General features: G+C 31.2%; 1 protein-coding gene across 2 annotated transcripts; it reads left to right on the plus strand.

Annotated features, from left to right (window-relative positions):
• Positions 1–38: 38 nt before the first annotated feature.
• LOC140443640 (lactosylceramide 4-alpha-galactosyltransferase-like) lies at positions 39–15,316 on the plus strand. Of its 2 annotated transcripts, XM_072534995.1 has the most exons (4): positions 39–196; positions 281–862; positions 4,570–4,812; positions 12,620–15,316. In XM_072534995.1, exons 2-4 carry the CDS (start codon positions 336–338, stop codon positions 12,918–12,920), a joined length of 1,071 nt encoding a protein of 356 aa, XP_072391096.1. In that variant the 5' UTR covers positions 39–196; positions 281–335; the 3' UTR covers positions 12,921–15,316. The 2 variants fall into 2 exon arrangements, with proteins under 2 accessions (XP_072391096.1, XP_072391097.1); XM_072534996.1 differs by lacking the exon at positions 39–196 and having other exon boundaries at positions 203–862.
• The last annotated feature ends 4,671 nt before the right edge of the window (positions 15,317–19,987 follow it).

Raw genomic sequence — 19,987 nt, forward strand, 5'->3', positions numbered from 1 at the left:
TCATTATAGCACACAACCGGGCTGTCGAATACTCTAATAATATATCTATTTTTAATTTAACAAGTTGACATTTATGTTAATTCGGTTCGGTATTCTATTCAAATAATATTACATTTTAGATTTTTACCTATTTACTAAAAAATGAGACAAATTTAATTATGTAAAATAGTTTCAAAATAAGGCTTATCGCCAGTATGTAAGTAAATAATTATGTCATTACTGCATTAAAAATTATAATTTATAGTAAATTGGGAAATCCAAAGGTTATTTTAAAAACCAGTTTTAGGTTTAAAAATTTAAATCATGCGAATAGAGACTGCATCTATCACCTAAAGATGAATGTTTTTTATATGCAAAGATGTTTCAAAGTTTTACTATGTGTGGCAGTAGCAACAATTGTGATAATTTTCCTCCAAAGCCAGTACATACCAATCAAGGTTTACAGGCTTTTTTACCCAAAAGATGGTATAAATTGTTATAGGATACAAATGCCCTCTCTTCCCGAAATAACTGAAATATCCCCTAGAAAAGGAAAATCAATTTTCTTCCATGAAACATCATGTAGATCATTTTTCAATGATAAGATTTCAATCACTGCACGTCAAGCCTGTGCTGTAGAAAGTGCAGCAAGAATAAATCCAAATTTTGATGTATATTTACTGTTTACTTCACCAGGAGTGTTAAAATATGAAGGAGATGAGTCTGATCGAATTTTAATGGCATTGCTGAGATATAACAATCTCAAATTGTTACATTTAGACTATGACAAATATACCAAAGGTACCCCTCTTGAAGAATTATACAGTTCTGGAAAAGTGGACAATTCCTATTATGCACAGTCTCATGCTAGTGATGTACTAAGGTAAGTTAATTCTTCACTTTTTTTATGAATATAGTCTAGTTTTTAAATTGTTAATTTAAAAAATATGTGAGATATGCCTTAATTATCTGATAAAGTAGTTATGGATGGGAGCCCATTATAGTAGACGCATTAACTTAAAATAAAATTAAAGTTAAAATTTTCAGAAAAGCCCCCATAAAGAATAATATTATAAATCTTCTATTCCTCCTGTTTTATAATCATTCCATTTATAAGATTTATTTTTCGGAAAAATCATTTTATGAGTAAGAAAATTTTTAAAAATATGTAAAAGGTACTTACTACTTTAAAAATGTATCTGTAAATATAATGCACCATAATATATAATTCTAATTAATTAATGCACCTACTAGTAATTGGAATTACTTTTTCTTGAAACTTTTTTCTGTGAACTTGTCTGATACTTTAGGATGTATCTGTAAATATAATGCACCATAATATATAATTCTAATTAATTAATGCACCTACTAGTAATTGGAATTACTTTTTCTTGAAACTTTTTTCTGTGAACTTGTCTGATACTTTAGGATAGTAGCAAGTTATCTTACTTTTTGTAAATACAGTGTAAAGGAGATATGCAAATGCATTAATATAGAATTCCAGTCAAAACCTCTACAAAACATACTGCTAATTTAATATAATATGTTTACACATCGTCAGGCTAGTACTTATTTGTTCCATATGCCAAATTCTCATTTTGGGATATTTATATTTAAATATTTTGGTAATATTTACTCATTTATTTTAAAACTCATGAAAATGATGTTAATTCTAAAAAAAAATATTTAAAATGGTGTGCTGGATTATGACTTCAAATTTTTACTGACTCTTTAAAAATTTGAAAAAAAAACCTTTGCTTACAAAACAAAAAGTAAAATTAGTACAGGAATTTGCACGTTTGTACAATTGAACAAATTTTGTTCCATATGCAATGAAGTACAAAACTGAATTATTTTATAACATTTTAAGTAAAATATTTTAGTTTGCGTTTCTATATATCTTATGTATCATTCTACAGTTAGATCACAGTTTTTTTACATTATTTCTATTCTTATATTACTGCACCTTTAAAAAAATACAAGGGTACATTAAAAAGAAAACTGCATTTTGTTTTCAAAATTTATTATGTCCGGGCTCTGAAAATTTTTGTTCAACTGTATTAACGCGAATATTGATATGTAAGAAATACTTTATAGATAAGGCCATGTGTGAATTGCGGTTTTGGAGGACACAAGAATATGACCATAATATAAACTTATTTACATTAGGATTTGTTTCTGAAATTTTGTTTAATAGTTTTATAAGAGCACTTGCAATGTGATTACCATTACGGCCTGAAATGGCTTCATGCCATATCACAGTAGGTAATTTTATCTGTGGAGCAGTGAACAGTTAAATTATATACTGAAAACTTTTTTTATAAAAAAAATTTTTTGACACCCCAGCTTTTGGTAGAGCAAAAACATTTTGCATATCAAAGCATAAAACAGCAGTAGACTTGTCAAATTTGTAGCGTTTCTATCAAAGTCTCTTTCTATTTTTCCTTCGATTTTATTTTTTATGTAAAAATCATGTTTTTTATTTTCTTCAGTTTTATTTTCAATTATATGGAGGCGATTTGGAGTTCGTTTGGTCTAGTGATGCGTAACTAAAATATCACTTTTAGTGAATGATTAGTAGACCACAAGCTATTTTTTGTTTTTGGGTATGACAATAAAAGTCGTTGTTTTGTTTTGACTAGTATTAAAATCGGTTTTCATAAAAATACTCAGTGGTTTATCATTCCTTATTTCAATTTGTCTTGTTTTAAGCCAGCTTACCTTACTATTTTCTACGTCTGGCTTACGGATTGTAATCATAGTTTCCAGCTGCTTTGTTTCAACGAATTCTCATTTTTTGATTTTGTGAATTTGTAATGCGTTCTTTTTGCGGGACTTCTTCATTACGTTTAGATAATCATCAACCATATATAAAAATTGTTTAAATTTTAGGGCACTTTTAATATCTCTAAAATCATTATCATTGGATAAAAAGATATGACCAAGAAAGAGATAACGTAATGTAATTCTTTCAATGGTGGGATGAGTTTCTAAAATCGTTTTCAGAAATAAAACCAATTTGGTGTTGCGGTTTTGGCCGCCACAAGAGTCTGGCCAGAAAATTATATGTTTTGCAGAAGTAACATTTTCTTCAATATGTTTCTTAAGACAACTGCCAACTTCCTGGGCTTCCCGACCAGCTTCCCCTTCTGTCCAAACATAACAACGACCTTTGTTATCCTTGCCACTATGGATACCAAGGATGTAAATACATAATTGACGCTTATAATATACGATATTTGCTGGGATTCTTGAAAGGGGAAGAGTTTTTTCTAAATCAAAACAAAAGGTTTCCACTTCTGATTTAACGTTGCTCATCTTCATGTCTAGCTTTCTTCTAGATTGTGTATTTTCCGCTTCTTCTAGATGCACACTTTTTTCTGCCTTTAAAATGCTTAATTTTTCGTTATCTGAGCAAGTTTTAATTTCTAATTCTAAACAATCACAACTATTACAGGTATCTTTTTTCAACTTTTTTCTTTGAAGATTAAATCGTGGTGAAAATATTTTTTTGTAAAATGGAAATTTGACAGGATCATTGTGTGCTTCTTCAATATACAACTCACACATTTTACTTACTGTTGTGTCTTCTGTTAGGTATTCTCTTTCTGTGTTAGCTCTTCTGTAATGTGATTTGTACTTGGGGAATTTCATTATGTGCTCAATTACTTGTTGCATATTTTCGTTAAATTTATTATGACCTCCACTGTGACCACGACAATCTCGAACACCCATTGGATGTTCCATAGCTTTCAATGCTGCCTTGTATATATATATATATATATATATATATATATATATAACACTGCTATTGATACATGAAATAATATAAAATATGCGAAGGAATACTTTGAGCAGATGGCTCATTAAGCTGCCATGGTAATGCCATAGCATAGTTCACCTCAGCTTGAATAATGGGTGGACCAGATCCGTTTTTCGTGGCGAATATAGTACTAATTGGAAGATTCAGCCTATTATCCTTGAAGAGGGACAAAGCATTGGCTGGCCAGATTTTAGCTATTTCTTCCTGGGTATGAAAGTAGTCTCCTTGATTATTCTTCAAGCGGGTGTTATAGTGTTTTCTCTATAAACCTGAAATTTCTTTAACATTTTTATGTAGCCTAAAGCTGTCTGCATTATCTGGTAATGATGCTAATTATTCTTTACAATATTCATTGATCTAGTTTTTCTTTGAGGGCTCCGTGGGATTCATAGCACCCTCGGACCATCTAAGGTCTGCCCAAATTGGGGGCTGTTGTCCGACATATATTAGATAATTATCCCAGGGGAAAAGTGGAGAAGTGCTGTAGTATCCCGTTACTTTCAACACCATATGAGCACATTTCCTTATTCCTCGTTGGAACGCTTATACCGGCATGGCTCACTGTTATAAGCGTATAACTTCCAACAGTAGGTTATAAATTTACAAATAAATAATTTAAAAAATAGGAAAAACTAATTGTCTACAGGAATAATTGTCCTATTTGTTTAGATTATTTTTTCCAATCTGTAATTGATTTGAAAAGTTTTGTAAATTGTAATGTACAACTTTATATATAATGTATAATAAGTTCCTAAATGTATTTTTAGGTATTTAACATTATGGAAATATGGTGGAATATATTTAGATTTAGATGTAATAGTTACTCAGAGTTTAGAAGATATTCCACCCAATTACGCAGGAATTGAATCTGATAAAAATGTAGCCGCTGGAGTGTTAAGTTTTGATGCTACAGGAAAGGGCCATACAATGGCCGAAAGCTGTGTAAATGACTTAAAACATAATTTTAATGGCCAAGATTGGGGAAATAATGGCCCTGGAGTGATAACTAGGTAACTATATGATCAATGAAAATGCTACAATTATTATAATATGTTTTTAAAATTTTAAAATTAGAAATATGTACTTCATTATTGTTTTATGATAATTTGTCCAATATTTAATTCTTCATGTTATAAGTAAGCATGTATATAATAAATAATAGGCGAGTTTTCTATAGCTGGCACCTTTTCTCGCATCGCAATTTCCAGCATTTTCTGTCGAAGCAATCTTCAATTTTTAAATCTCTAGCTTTCATTACATCTTCTACATCTTTTCCCCAGGATCGTCTTGATCTACCTCGTTATCGTCTAGTGGGGTTTTCTGTCCCTCAAAACCTAATGAACATTGAACGTTGATAACCTTTCAATTAATTAATGTTTGTTTTGTAACATTTTAGCATTGCATTTAAATTAATAATACCATAATATTTCATTTTGTTGTAATTATTTAACTAACATTATTAACTCCCTAAATTCATTAACCCCCAACATATCCACCTTTTCTTTTAATATAGGTAATAGTGGCGTGAAATCTGGAGATCGAGGAGGCCAAAAAATTTCAGAAAACCGATGTATAACTCTTTCATTAAAACGAGTTCCAAGGTAGTGCCTTACATCTAATCTACTCTTAAAGCCATATTTTTTAACGTTGAAGGAGGGAAACGTTATCAAGACAATCGTCTAAATACAGAAAATAACTGTCCGCATTTAAAAAGTCATGAAAAAAGGTCCAATTATTTTATTTCCGTAAATTTTACACCACACATGTGTTTTAAATGCATATCGGTCTTGAGTTTTTATGGTAAAATTTGTCTTAAGACTGTCTAAAAGACTATGACTGGGTATAAATGGGTTGTCTTCTAAGATTCCTGGGATATTACAACATAAATCAAGTCGTCTATCAATTATATTATATCAATTGTCTTACCGTATGAATACATCGGAGCTTGTATGGATACAACTTGTTCTTTTTAAAAAATTTTAAAACTGTATCTTTGTTAAAAAGGATTTTGCATTAAAGTTGCCGTTTTTGGCAAGGATTTTTTAGGATGTTCGATTATTAAAATCATTATTAGCCCAGGATTTGGGGGAAAAATGGATGATTTTATACTGTAATCCAGGAATGTATGTAATGTGGCCTAGGTTATAAAGGGCAACCTCAGGAGCAATCCCCCAGTTCATTCAACAAAAAATTTTTGGTTATTGTTTATTAATGAGCGTTTATACAATATCTTCAATTTGAGCCAGTATACGTTCATTTTAATTTATTTGTTATTGCAAAAATGACGAATGAAGGTAAAAATTAAAAAAACGTAATATTTATCGCAAAATTGCTATTTTATTTATTTTAAATATATGACATTCAAACCTATAAAATTACGAATCGAATGAGCCGTAGTAGGCCTATATCGCTTAATTTGTTGCTGAGATACGTTAATTAGTTCATCCCACGACCTTCAATTTTGAATGCTCATAGGATTGAATTATAGAATTATTTATGAAGTTGTAAAATTGCAGTTATAAACATTTAGAGCTGCAGCGCCCCCTATATACCCTACAAATTTCTAATTTGCACATTATTGTAGCTGGCTTCGAGACGAAGTTTAAAAAAAAATTTTTCTACGACCAATAAGAGCCGAGTTAGCATATTTTTCTTAAAAAATCACAGAGGCTTTATTAATAGCAATTAAGAAACGAATCTGGAGACGCTCGGAAAAATTTGCAATATCTCGGTGAAAAATGAACCGATTTCGATGATTTAGTTTCGATGATGATTTAATCTGGGGTAGCTCGTCGAAATAATAGGGAGTTTTTGTAACTACCTAACGTAACGTATCCCCCTATTAGTAAAGAACTAACGTATCGAACATACTTTACATACCTGGGAGTAGAAATATATGCCGATGGAGCAGAGGATGGAGAAATACGAAAAAGGATAACGCAGGCAAACAAAGCTTATTTTGCCCTCTCCCATATATTTCGGTCTAAAAGTGTCCACCGAAATACAAAGATGAGAATCTATAAAACTTTAATTCGGCCAATAGCATGTTATGGCAGCGAAGCATGGGTCCTGAAAGAAACATCCAAAAACAAACTCGACACATTCGAAAGAAAAGTACTGAGGAGAATACTAGGACCTGTGAGGGAAAACGGAATCTTCAGAATTCGATATAACAACGAGCTCTATCAACTGTATAAGGAAACACCCCTGTCAGACTTCATTAGAATACAAAGATTGCAATGAGCCGGACATGTGATACGAATGGGAGAGGATAGGCTACCAAAACGAGCACTGAACGCCAGAATGCAGGGAAAGAGACCAGTTGGAAAGCCAAGAAAGCGCTGGGAAGACACAGTAAGCAGCGACGCACAAGCACTTTTAGGAGTCCGTGTATGGAGAAGAGCAGCCACAGACAGACAAGGGTGGAGGCAAAAAATAAAGGAGGCCAAGGCTCATTTTGGGCTGTAGTGCCGTAGAAGAAGAAGAACGTATCGAAGAAGATGAACTTTTGATTGAGAGTTTTTGTTCTGCACGTAACGTAACGATGGTGTTGCCCTCACCGAATTAGTGATTAACTAATAAATTGTCAGTGCCAGTCTTGTCTTTGTCATTTAACCCTATTTTTGATATTAAAAATAAATAACAAATATTTTTTTGAACAATTTTTAATTTTTGACATGGACGCGATATTAAATGTAGATGCCTTTATTGATGATGAAGAAGACGAAGACATAGAAGATGCCCTTCTTCTCCACATCTTGCACGTCTATACGGCCGCCTTAATTTTGATACCATTAAAAATATTTTTCGCTTTTGAATTAAATTCCACCTTTCTGGATGGTCGTAAGGGTTCTTGCCTACAACTTCCTTCAACAAGAACAAATCATCTTCATTGCTGAAGTGAAGTCGTTTTCTACTGCTTTCCATTATTTATAAAAATCAAAACAAATATACGTAACCACATATGTAAAAATACACGTACCACGTGTGCTTATGAAATGTGGATGTTGAATGTTGATATTTTGGTAATCGGGTAAGATCCCCTTGTGCATTCGGTTACCTTCGGCTCGATAGGGATGCGTATGAACGCAACGTACCAGCCCGTTACGTTAGGTAATACGTATCTAGATACGTTAGTCCAATCATTAATGCGCATGCTTATATGTCAAAAAGATACGTTACGTATACGTATTTGCTTGCACAAAAACTCTCTATTAACATCTGGAATACTTTCACCCTTAAAAAACCACCCCCAACCCCCTAAATGTTTTTTTAATATTCAATTTTTTTTCTATTCTTTTACTTTTACAATACTATTAAACGTAATCTACTCATCATCATCATCATCTTTGGCTCGACAATCCTCTGTGGATCTTGGCCTGCTCTAAGATTCATCGCCATTCTGTTCGGTTTCTGGCAACATGTTGCCATCTTCTGATTTTTAATATCCGTAAGTCGGTTTCAACTCCATCTTACCACCTACTACCAAACGTAATCTACTACCAAATTATTATTGAGAACATCCCCATGAAACATCCCCATTTCTAAAAAAAATTTAATATTCGAAATTATAGACTACTATTATTTCAGTATTTATCTTTTCTGTTAAATACCTACTCTGCCTCGCTGTGTAATCTTTTATCCGTGAAAAATTATGTTAAAGTAAAGTTCAAATGATTAAAATTTCTATTTAAAACAATCTATTTTCCAAAAAAAAACTCTAAAAAAAATTGATTTTAAAAACTTTTGGTCAAACTAGATTTTTAGTACAATTTCATGAGAAATTAAATAATTGGTTTAATAGATTAAAATAAACATCATGTATACGTATATCTTAAATTGCAAATTACTTTGATAGAAGGAATAAATTAGTAAAACAAAGATATAAACAGTAAAATAATTGTAATTTATTTATATGATTTTAAAATGAGATTCAATATTTATAAAATCCGAAATATGCTTAGTTTTTATTTATTTTTCTTTTTTTAGTGGTTGTACAATTTCCTCGGAATCATATAACAATTCATCCAAAACATCCATCTCACTCTCACATTCTTTTTCTGCGTCATCTAGTTCATATTCAGCAGTATGACAATTTTCGCAACTCTCTCCGTTACAATTTTTGCACATTCTCATACATTTTAGGCTGTGCTTACGGCACCCGCGATGTTTGCCACATACGGTTTCGGTGCTACATTGAAAAAAGGTAAATTTTATTCGTCATTTTTAACAATAAATAATTTTTTTTTATTTTAATTTAAGGAGAATACAAATACTTGAAAATATAGGTTTTTAAGTAGTAAATGACGCCAGATTCGTTTCTTAATTGTTAATAATAAAGCCTCTGTGATTTTTAAAAAAAGTTGTGCTAACTAGGCTCCTATTGGTCGTAGAAAACTTTTTTTTTAATCTTCGTCTCGAAGCCAGCTACAATAATCTGCAAATTAGAAATTTATAGGGTACATAGGGGGCGCTGCAGCTCTAAATGTTTATAACTGCAATTTTACAACTTCATAAATAGATATTTTTAACGGATTAAATTTTTTTTCATTATTTTCCAGTGGATTATGAAAATTTACGGCTTTAGGAAGAGAATGAAACAAGAATTAGCTCTCTACCATTTTTTTTGGCAATCCTATGAGCATTCAAAGTTGAAAGTCGTGGGATAAACTAATTAATGTATCTCAGCAACAAATTAAGTGATTTAGGCCTACTACGGCTCATTCGATTCGTAATTTTATAGGCTTGAATGTCATACATTTGAAATAAATAAAAAAGCAATTTTGCAATAAATATTACGTTTTTTAATTTTCACTTAATTCGTCATTTTTGCAATAACAAATAAATTAAACTGAACGTATACCGGCTCAAATTGAAGGTCTTTTAGAGTACTTTCATAATCTATACAGAAATTACCCATTACAACACTTACTTTAGACAAAAAATGAAAAAAACTCAAAAAATACGTATTTTGCACCTATAAATGCTCATAAATAAACAATAACCAAAAATTTTTTGTTGAATGATTTGGGGGATTGCTCCTGAGTTTGCCCCTTATAACCTAGGCCACATTACATAAATTCCTGGATTAGAGAGTACTTTTTCCCCCACAACCTGGGCTATATTTCAAATTCTATGCCGTCATTGGCAGCCCGTTGTTGCCGTTTGTTCCTAAATTTGTTACATCTACAGAAGTCTAAAATTTTTTGTAATAATTTCCTTATTGTGCCACAGTTAAGATTTTTCTCTGGGTATCGGTTATTAAAGATGTCTGCCGCTTCACGATAAGTTTTATAATATTCACCCACAATTAACACAATTTTTTTTTGTCAATACTTAATGTTGCTGGCATTTCTACAATTTTTTTAATTAAGTTTCGCTAAATATAACTCAACTTTTGAATGTCACTCTCAAACATTTCTTATCAGAGCATCCTATTACATGCACACTATTTGCAGTTCAATTTTCGTTGTTATTGTAGAGATATTTCGAGAAATAATAAAAATACCATAAATTAGTGCAACTGCATTTTTGAACGTCATAAGTTACGAAACTTGTTTTCGTAAAATAATAATAAAAAAGTTTCCCATATATTGCCAATTTAAGTAGACAAGCTGTAAAAAGACTATATGAGTTGAAAGGTTGTGGGCTAATATTTTCTCAATAACCTGCTTTAGAGACAATATCTGTCATCTCTTTTTTGCTTTTATTTTTTTTTCCATCGATTCTCGAGAGTTAATTTATAACCCTTATAACCTCTAGTTTGTACAATTTTTCCTATCGCCTCTTTTGTAGAAATTGATAGTGTGTTTTTGTCAACTTTGGTGGTAAGTGATATCCTCTATAGAATAAGTGAAAACATATGCTAGTAATTCCTGTAATACAAGTACGATGTGTTTTCGTTCTGTATTCTGGATCTGTTAGTTTTACAGACCAGCTGCAATAAAAAACAAGCAAGAAATGCCCACCTAAGTAATACATATAACTAGAACATCTAATCGAAACGGTTTTTAAACCGAGACTACTCTTCCATATATAAACGGTTTATCCGAACAACTAGCAAATCTTTTAGCTGAACAGAATATAACAGTGGATAATAAAGGTAATAATTTTTTAAATAAATATTTCACCAAACTAAAAACAAAAACTCCAAAATTTAAAAAATCACATGTTGTTTACGAGATACCATGTACTAACTGTGAAGGTGTCTATATTGGACAAACTAGTCAACTGCTTCAATCCAGAATTCTTTCCCACAAATACGACAAGAACAACATCACTGCGCTCACAAAGCATGAGAATGAGGGGAAGCATAAATTTGACTTCGAAAACATCAAAATTTTAAAAGTTTTTTTAATTAATTTTAAAAGAACCTAAATAAAATATATTTCAATCTGATTTAAATAATAACAATATTAAAGTTGTAACATATCTTCACTTTTCCTTTTTCGACAACAATACCAATGATACGCCCATGTAAACAGAATTATATATTAATGATAGTAAGCAATGATACATCAGGTATGAGTTTTATCCTGTGTTCGTTCATTAATTTAGTGTCCCATTTTACGTGTTGGTAAGTTATTACATATTTTACAGTAACATCTTATTCTCAATTTTTGGAAATTTTAGAATCTTGACAAAGGCAAGGATTACCTGCCGAAACGTTGATTGTAATGTAATAATAAAATCTAGTTCCAAATTTATCAGTAATTATTGAACCTAAACCCAATATATACTGATAAATATGAATCAATTAGTTGAATAGCATCACTATGAAAATTATAATAAGGAAGTTTTCTCAGCAGAATACTATGTGTGACACAATCGAAAGCCTTAGTAAGATATAAAAACGATGCAAGAGTGTCAAAGTATTTTTCAAACCCTTCCAAAATATTGCTAGTGAAAAGATCAATAGCTAAAGTTGTTGTTTTATTTTTTCGGAATCAGTACTGGTTTTTGGCAAACAGTTTATTAGATTCAAAATGTAGATTGATTTCATTTTTTAAAATTCGTTCATAAACTTTTGATAAGATGGGCAACAAAGAAATGGGTCGATAATTGTTGTAATCATCATTAGAGCCTTTAGTCTTAAACAGAGGTATTACCTTTGCAGTTTTGAAAACTTGAGGATAAGTATTACAAGATATTGATTGGTTTATTAAATTTGTTAGAGGTTGAACAATTATATCTTTAATCGTTTTAATAATTTTTGTGTTAAATCCATCAGGATCTTTGCTGTTACTATTTTTTATTTCTGAAATAGCTAAGCCAACTTCACTAAAGTTGCCTTTTTATATGCATTATTTACCATTGGCAAAACATTCACTGGCGCTGAAAACTGAAACACGGGATATTTTCCTATGGTATACACTTCAAATAGTCATCAGGAGTTAGCTGAGAAACCTCAAGTTCATTTATTACTCTCTCAGCAGTTGAGCAGAAGTGGTTATTAAAACTATCTGCCTTGAGTTTAGAATTATCAGTGACAACATTTTCATGTTTGTTACCCTTTTTTATAAACCTATCATTTGCATTAATTTTTGCAAGCCTGTTGGCTTCCCTGTACTATATAATATATATATATATATATATATATATATATATATATATATATATATATATATATGGTTATTTTTTGGATGGCATAAAATATTCAAATTCGCATAAAAAAAAAAAATTCAGTAGTTAGTTTTTGCGCTTCACAGCACAGTTTTGGGGTAGATTTGCAGTGTGGTGAGTTTCTCGGTTGTAATTTCGTTTGAACATGCTTTGAATCGCTCATTTTGGTATACCTATTAACGCTTATACTTTTAGGTTACTTAAGTCTCTTTGTGGAGTGAAACTTGCAAAAGAAATGGTAAATAAAGATTGTGGGGGTTTCAAAGCCTACCCACCAAACTCATTTTATCCCGTGCCTTGGCAGAATTGGAAAATGTACTTCGATGAAAATTCAACAGAGGCTGTGGTTAATTTAGCTAAAGATAGCATTGCTATTCACGTTTGGAATAAACATAGTGAGCAAACTAAATTGCCATTATCTTCAGATGCACCCTATATACATTTTGCGAAGAAATACTGTCCTAAAGTTATTGCCGCAATCGACGAATATTTTTAAACACACGAGTTTATAGTTATTGTTTTGGAGGTATATCATATTTTAGTTTTTATATTATTTTATAAGGAATATTTATTTATATAGTGTTTGTGCTTGGTTTCACAAAGTTCCCTTGATTCAACAATTTACTTTGATGGCTACTCGATTATTATTGGCTATAATTTATAGTAAAATTCCCAAACAAATCAATTCTCACAGCCGAAAGCGGGTTTTTAACAATAATTCATCCACTAATAGGGTCCTGGACGATGTTGGTTCCTGTTGCCGGGTATTGGCTTCTCTAATAGGTTGTGGACAATGTTTTTACCTCAGGTTCCTGGATGTTTGGCTGATACTGGGCTCGAAATTTGGAATTTTCCGTAAATCGGTAAAACAAAAAACTGTACGCGAATTCTGGCAAGGTTAAGTCGAACACACTGTACCATTTCTGAAAATGCTACTGACTGCTCCAATTACAATTCTCACGGCCGAAAGCGGGGTTTTAAAAAGAATTATAATAAAATTTATTTGGGATATGTTTATTACGAGCAAAGTAACCACTACCAACTGAGAAAGCATTAATTTAAAATAATTAAACATCGGTATATATACTCTTTTTAATTCTTAGTAAGCATTTTGGATATACCAGTGTCGTAAGTACGTAACCATAATTCGCGTAGGCTGTAATATAAGTATTATTAAAATCAGTATAATAAAAATAATGCAGTGGCCATTCTACTTGAGTTCCGAATTAACATAGATTTGTAAAACCGGACATATCTATATCAACTAGAAATCTGGATGCTTTTTAAAATCGTTCTCATATCATTTTTTATCTATTATATTATTTTTTTACTATTATATTTTTTAATTATTCATTATCATATTCAAAAGTCTCGGTGGAAGTGATTGTTTTTAATTAAAGATGCACACGCTACATGTTTAAAATTGGTCTTGCTGGTACATCACACTGACACCAGTATGATCATACTGGTCTCAGTGTTGGCGTGTAGATCAAGAATTTGTTATCTATAAAGATCTTTGAATTCTTCACAAGCATCCAATTAAATGTTTTGTAGCTGAATTTAAATTTTCGTTGAAGTGTCTCATCAAGATACCTATCTAAGATTCAGTTTTATTTTCTATATCTTTTCGCCTATTTTTCAATTTGATCCACTGAAGATTGTAGGTTTCTTGCAGTTTCTTCGTGGTTATTCTCCACTTTCTGAACATCTGTCTTGTCCGCAAGAATACAATTCCATTAATGGCGATTAATAACTCAGTAAGCCTTTGTTTAATTAATGAGAATCCGAATTTGCACATGAATATGAATGTAATCTTAATTGATCTTGATTAATTTTTCCAAAAGTTCTAAAATTGTATTTTTGATCGATATCGCTATTTGACTTATGGACATGTTTTTATTGTGTAAAGATCTTCTGGTAGACCATTACAATTCATTTGTAATCATTCCTAAATAGGCGCTGAGCTGATTATGAGTTATGATCAACCTCCTACTACGTTTGTGATTTTCATTTATCATCGTGTTCGTTTTGATTATCAACAACAAAATCGAGAAGATCAGTAGGAATTAAACTTTTTAATAAAGCAGGCTTTGAAATTTTGTCAAAACTTTGAAAACCAAATCTTGTCTGAAGAAGTAAACTGTAGATTTTCAAATATCTTATAATTGTTTAATATCTTCACAATACTATTGTTTTGTTCTGACACCTACATACAAATTTAATGTTGTATATAAAATGGTTATTAAAACATGCAAAAAATACTTTAACGGATATACCCTTTCAAAAAAACATTAACACTGCACTGCACTGGGTACATATAGAAGAAAATTTAAAAAAGTGACAGATAATATATTCTTTTTCATCGGTCTCCCATCAGAAAATATTCAGCATCGTAATTGATAAAAACAAAGACAAAAACTTACTGTGCTTTCACCACCATTAAAGATCTAATCTGATGAACTAACTGACTTTATCTTGCTGGTTTGCTAAATACTTCACTTTACTTCATATTATTTTATTGACTGCTATTATCAACAACTGCTGCCAGGGATTACTTGATCGCCAAACATTGCCCATATCGGCGAAAAGCGGGTACCTATCAGATCTTAAGCGGGTATCTGTTCATTTCTCACGCATGGATGATTTTTCGCTGGTAAAAACTCCGATATTAGTTTGTTTAAATAAACAATTGGGTGTTTATTCTATTCCCAGAGAAGTAAAGTGTTTTTTTCGGAGATTTTTAAAACGCAAATTAAAATCTTATATAGAATGGAATTTTAGACATGTGAATTAAAACTTTATAAGATTTTTGGATCGTTACAGTATTACACCTCGCGATTTCGGAGCGCGCAGTTAAGTGTATGTGTGTCACGTTCATTCCACAAATCTGCAGTCAATGACAGTTGTAGCCTCTGTGTCATATTCTCAGTTGTTCCACGGGTGTTTATTTGGTTATATCTTATTCACGCATGTCCTAGGTTCTATGTACTCATAGGACATTGTCTATTAGTTATTGGAACGTGCCGTGTAGGGAATGACAACTTTTCCCTATGTTGTTTTCAAACAGTACTTATAATATCTAAAAGAAACATGGTACAATGAGCCGTTCACTGTACAAATTGATTAACTCCATAAAATAAAAATAGGAGACATGTGATGATATATTGTACACAAGACATAACATACAATGTTCAAAATTTGTCATTTTGTGTACTTTATTTACTGACGTTTCTACTATAAAAAACATATTTTCTTCATATTCTTATGCCATATCCTCATTGGATGTTGGCGATCATTCTGGCCCACATAAGTTTGTTTGCAGCGGTTCTATACAATTCTAAGGATTTTGTACCAGTCCAGTGCCTCAGATTATTCAGCCAAGAGATCCGTCGTCTATCCGGCACTCTGCTTCCTTTTAATGTACCTTGCATGATAATTTGTAGAATATATTTATCATTTCTTATCATATGACCAAAATATGAGAGTTTTCTATCTTTTACTGTACATATCTTGGCCTACTCTTTGTAAAATATTTTCGTTGGTAACTTGATGCGTCCACGAAATACACATCATTTTTTGGTTACACTACATTTCGAATGCTGTTATTGTAACATAACCTACAATATTATGAACTTAAATCATTTTTTGTTTCTCACAATTTTCCAACGAATACTATAGTAACTGCACAATACCACTTTCTTCCCGGAAAAGGGGATTAAGATACCATATTTACATTAATGCACTTATAATGTGTTTATGGTAATAACTCAAAAATGAAAAAAAAAGTTACGACAGTTTTTGTTGGCAGGATCAATATAATATATTTAACTGAACTTTAATGATTAACTTGTAAATTAATAAAATAATATAAGTTTGTCCGGAATTTTAGTTGATACCACATTGAATTTGCGAAAAAAGAAGCAATTAATGCACATTTGGCGGTTATTTCTTACGTGCTTTCTAACAATTATCTTAGTTTTACACTCACTAATAAGAATTTCATAAATAGTTTTAAATATATTCATAAAAACTAGTTTTTGTATTGATATTTTTATAAATGCAATGTAATTACACTGATAAGAATCTCATGTATTTCTTTTTAACTCATTGTAAAAAACAAGTATTTTTATTGATATTTACATACATACAATCTATATTCTTCGTGCAAAAGACATTGAATTAAAAAAACTTGAGAATATTTTTACTTAAATTATAAATATCGTATTATTTTTTGTTATTAACTTTTTGTAATATTTTGTTGATTATGCAAAAATAATTATAAGATTGTTTATTAATCAAATTATATTTTATTCCGAACCTTTCTCCTTAGACATTTATTTTTGTGTTAGACTAAACACTTCTAGGCAATGAAAATAAGTATCAAAAGTATTTAACACTTGGAAATCTCCTGATAGTGAAACGATTAACCAAATAGATTATATAATCATCCATGCAAGACACTGCTCTAACTTATTAGATGTTAGGTCTTTTAGAGGAGCAAACATAGATAGTGATCACTATTTAGTTAAAGCACGACTTAAACAGAGAATATCCAATTTAAAAAAGGAGATCGGAAAAAGGAGATACAAAGTCGACATTAATAAACTAAAAGATCCCGACATTGCAAATGTATACAGACAGCAAATAAAGACAGAAAACTTAGAAGAAGACAGTAACCAACTATGGGCAAATATACGAGATATTGTGTTACAGAAATCGGTTGAAATATTGGGCAAAACCAAGTCAGAAAAAAGAAATCACTGGTTTTATCATTAATGCGAAATGGCCACAAATAGAAAGAACGCATCATATTAAAAAACCAGCGACGCAGGTTGTACTTACACGGAGAAAAAAAAGAAGAGTATAGACGTCTTAGTATAGACGAACTTTGAAGAGCAAGAAATATACGAGGAAACAATGGAAAGAGAACTAAAAAAGATACAAATAGAAGAGCAAACTGAGAACAAATGGGAAAACATAAAGCAAATAATGAACAAAGCAGCAAAAGAATGTAATAAAAAACAGAATAAAAAGAGGAAAGACTGGTTCGACATAGAGTGCCAAAAAGAAATAGAACTAAGAAAATCATTAAGGATGGAAATGATCACGAAAGAAACAACAGAGACAAATAATAGATATAGGGAGCAAAGACAAAAAGTAAAGAGGGTGTTGAGAGAAAAGAAGAGAAAACGCATAGAAAATAGGATAAAAGAAATAGAAGAGAATTACAGAAAAAAAAAATAAAAACCCTATATCAAGGTGCTAGAATTGAAAAAAAAAAGGTTTCCAACAAAAACCCATATTCGTTAAAAACAAAGCAGGAAATAATATAAGCGGGGAAGCAGAAATAGCCGAAAGATGGAAAGAGTATTTTGATGAATTACTAAATGGCAATAATAAGTCAAACCAAAGAGAATGTATGGAAGCAGAAGCAAGAATCGAACACTTAGAAGACATAGAAGATAATTCACCCAGCAAAGAACAAATCGAGGAAATCATAAAAAATCTGAAAAACAACAAATCCCCTGGAAGCGATAACATAACAGCAGAGATGATGAAATATGGTGGAAAAATGCTAAATAATTGGATATACAAGATCATAAAGGAGATATGGATAAAAGAACGAATACCAGAAGATTGGAAGGAAGCCATTATTTGCCCATTACACAAAAAAGGAGACAAAACAGAATGCAGTAATTACAGAGAAGTAGCGTTACTAAATACCGTATATAAAATTCTATCAAAATCCATAAAAGATAAGCTAGAAAAAGAAGTTGAAAATATAATAGGCGAATATCAGTGCGGATTTAGACGAGGGAGAAGCACAACGGACCAAGTATTCATAATCAGAGAATTACAAGCAGAAAGCTATGAACACAACTTACCAACGATAGCGCTATTCATCGACTTCCAGCAAGCATACGATAGAATAAAAAGGAAGGAATTAAAAGAGACCCTTGAGGAACTGGAAGTTAGCAGAAAGTTGCGTAACATGATACATCTTACTTTAGAGAATACAGAAAACAGAGTCAAAGTAAACAATCATGTATCGGACAAATTTATAGTAAACGAAGGATTAAGGCAGGGCAATCCTTTGTCATCATTACTCTTCAATTTATGCCTAGAAAAAATAATGCGAGAAGCAATAATAAATAGAGAAGAACTCCTATATCATAAAAGACACCAAGTTTTGGCATTTGCGGATGATATAGTGTTGCTGGCAAGAGGAAAAAAAGAGCTACAGGAGATAGTACAGAGAATAGTAAAAGCAGCAAAGAAAATGGGACTTTACATAATTGAAACTAAAACAAAATGTATGCAGTGGACAGATGATCAGTTCAGGGATGGACAAAAGTTTAAAGTAGAAGTAGAAGAAAGATTATCATACGAATTCGAAATGGTAGAAAGATTTACATACCTAGGTACAATAATATCACGCAAACCTAACATTAAAGAAGCATACAAGCTAGAATAATGGCAGGCAATAGAAGTGTACATGCTCTTAGTGGAATGTTGAAAAGCAAGTTTTTATCAAGAAAGGCAAAAATACAGTTATACAAAACAACTATACAACCAATAGTAACGTACTGCAGTGAGTCATGGACAATGACAAAAAATGAACAAAATTTACTGGAGATATGGGAAAGGAAAATCCTGAGGAAGATATATGGAGGAATAATAAGGGACGGTTTATGGATAAGAAGATCAAATGATGAGTTAAAGAAATTATATAATCAACCTAACATAATAGGAGTCATAAAGGCACAGAGACTAAGATGGTGAGGTCACCTAGAAAGGATGCCGAACACGAGGACTCCAAAAAGGGTACCGAACTACACTATAACTTTAAAAAAGAGAAAAGGAAGGCCAAAAATAGATGGAATCAGGAGGTAGAAAAAGATATGGAAGAAATTGGACTAGAAGGCCAGAAAAGAAAAATGAATAACAAGAAGGAATGGAGAAAAATCACATATCGAGCCACATAAAGGAAAGCGAAAATGAAGAAAGAACAAACTTTTTTAAGCCATGGGCCTCTAAGGCCTTTAGTGCTATTGTATAAATATATATATATATATATATATATATATATATATATATATATATATATATATATATATATATATATTGTGACAATTAGGGTTTATAGAAAATAGTTTGTAGCTTGTATACTGCATAGTATTAGATATTTGGTTGTTTTAAATAAGTTATGTACTAGAGAATTTAATAAAAATATATTTATGTGAGGGTATTTTTAATAAATTAGCATATAATAAGTGTAAAAAGTTGTATTTTAGTAATTTTAATGTTGTAAATAGATTTAAGTGAGCCATGTGCATAGGCAACCAAAAATACTCTCGAAGTGATTGACAGATAAAAATTAATCATAATTGGGAATATAAAGTGGGGTTATAATAATATATTGTTTGGATTGTGTATTTTATTAAATTAGAGTGTTAGTTACTAATTTAATTATATATTCTGATCTGAAAAGCCTAAATGTAAACAAAATTATTAATAGAAAAGAATGGAATTCTCTGGATCTCCGGAGATGGCCATGTTTGC

Source organism: Diabrotica undecimpunctata, chromosome 6 (genome assembly GCF_040954645.1).
Source record: "Diabrotica undecimpunctata isolate CICGRU chromosome 6, icDiaUnde3, whole genome shotgun sequence".
NCBI lineage: Eukaryota > Metazoa > Arthropoda > Insecta > Coleoptera > Chrysomelidae > Diabrotica > Diabrotica undecimpunctata.

Excerpts from the sequence above, each read along its gene's own strand:
- LOC140443640 (XM_072534995.1), top strand. The coding sequence starts at position 336 with ATGAATGTTTTTTATATGCAAAGATGTTTCAAAGTTTTACTATGTGTG. Across the intron at positions 863-4,569 it reads CATGCTAGTGATGTACTAAG|GTATTTAACATTATGGAAAT; the intron begins GTAAGTTAATTC and ends ATGTATTTTTAG. Across the intron at positions 4,813-12,619 it reads GGCCCTGGAGTGATAACTAG|GTTACTTAAGTCTCTTTGTG; the intron begins GTAACTATATGA and ends TTATACTTTTAG.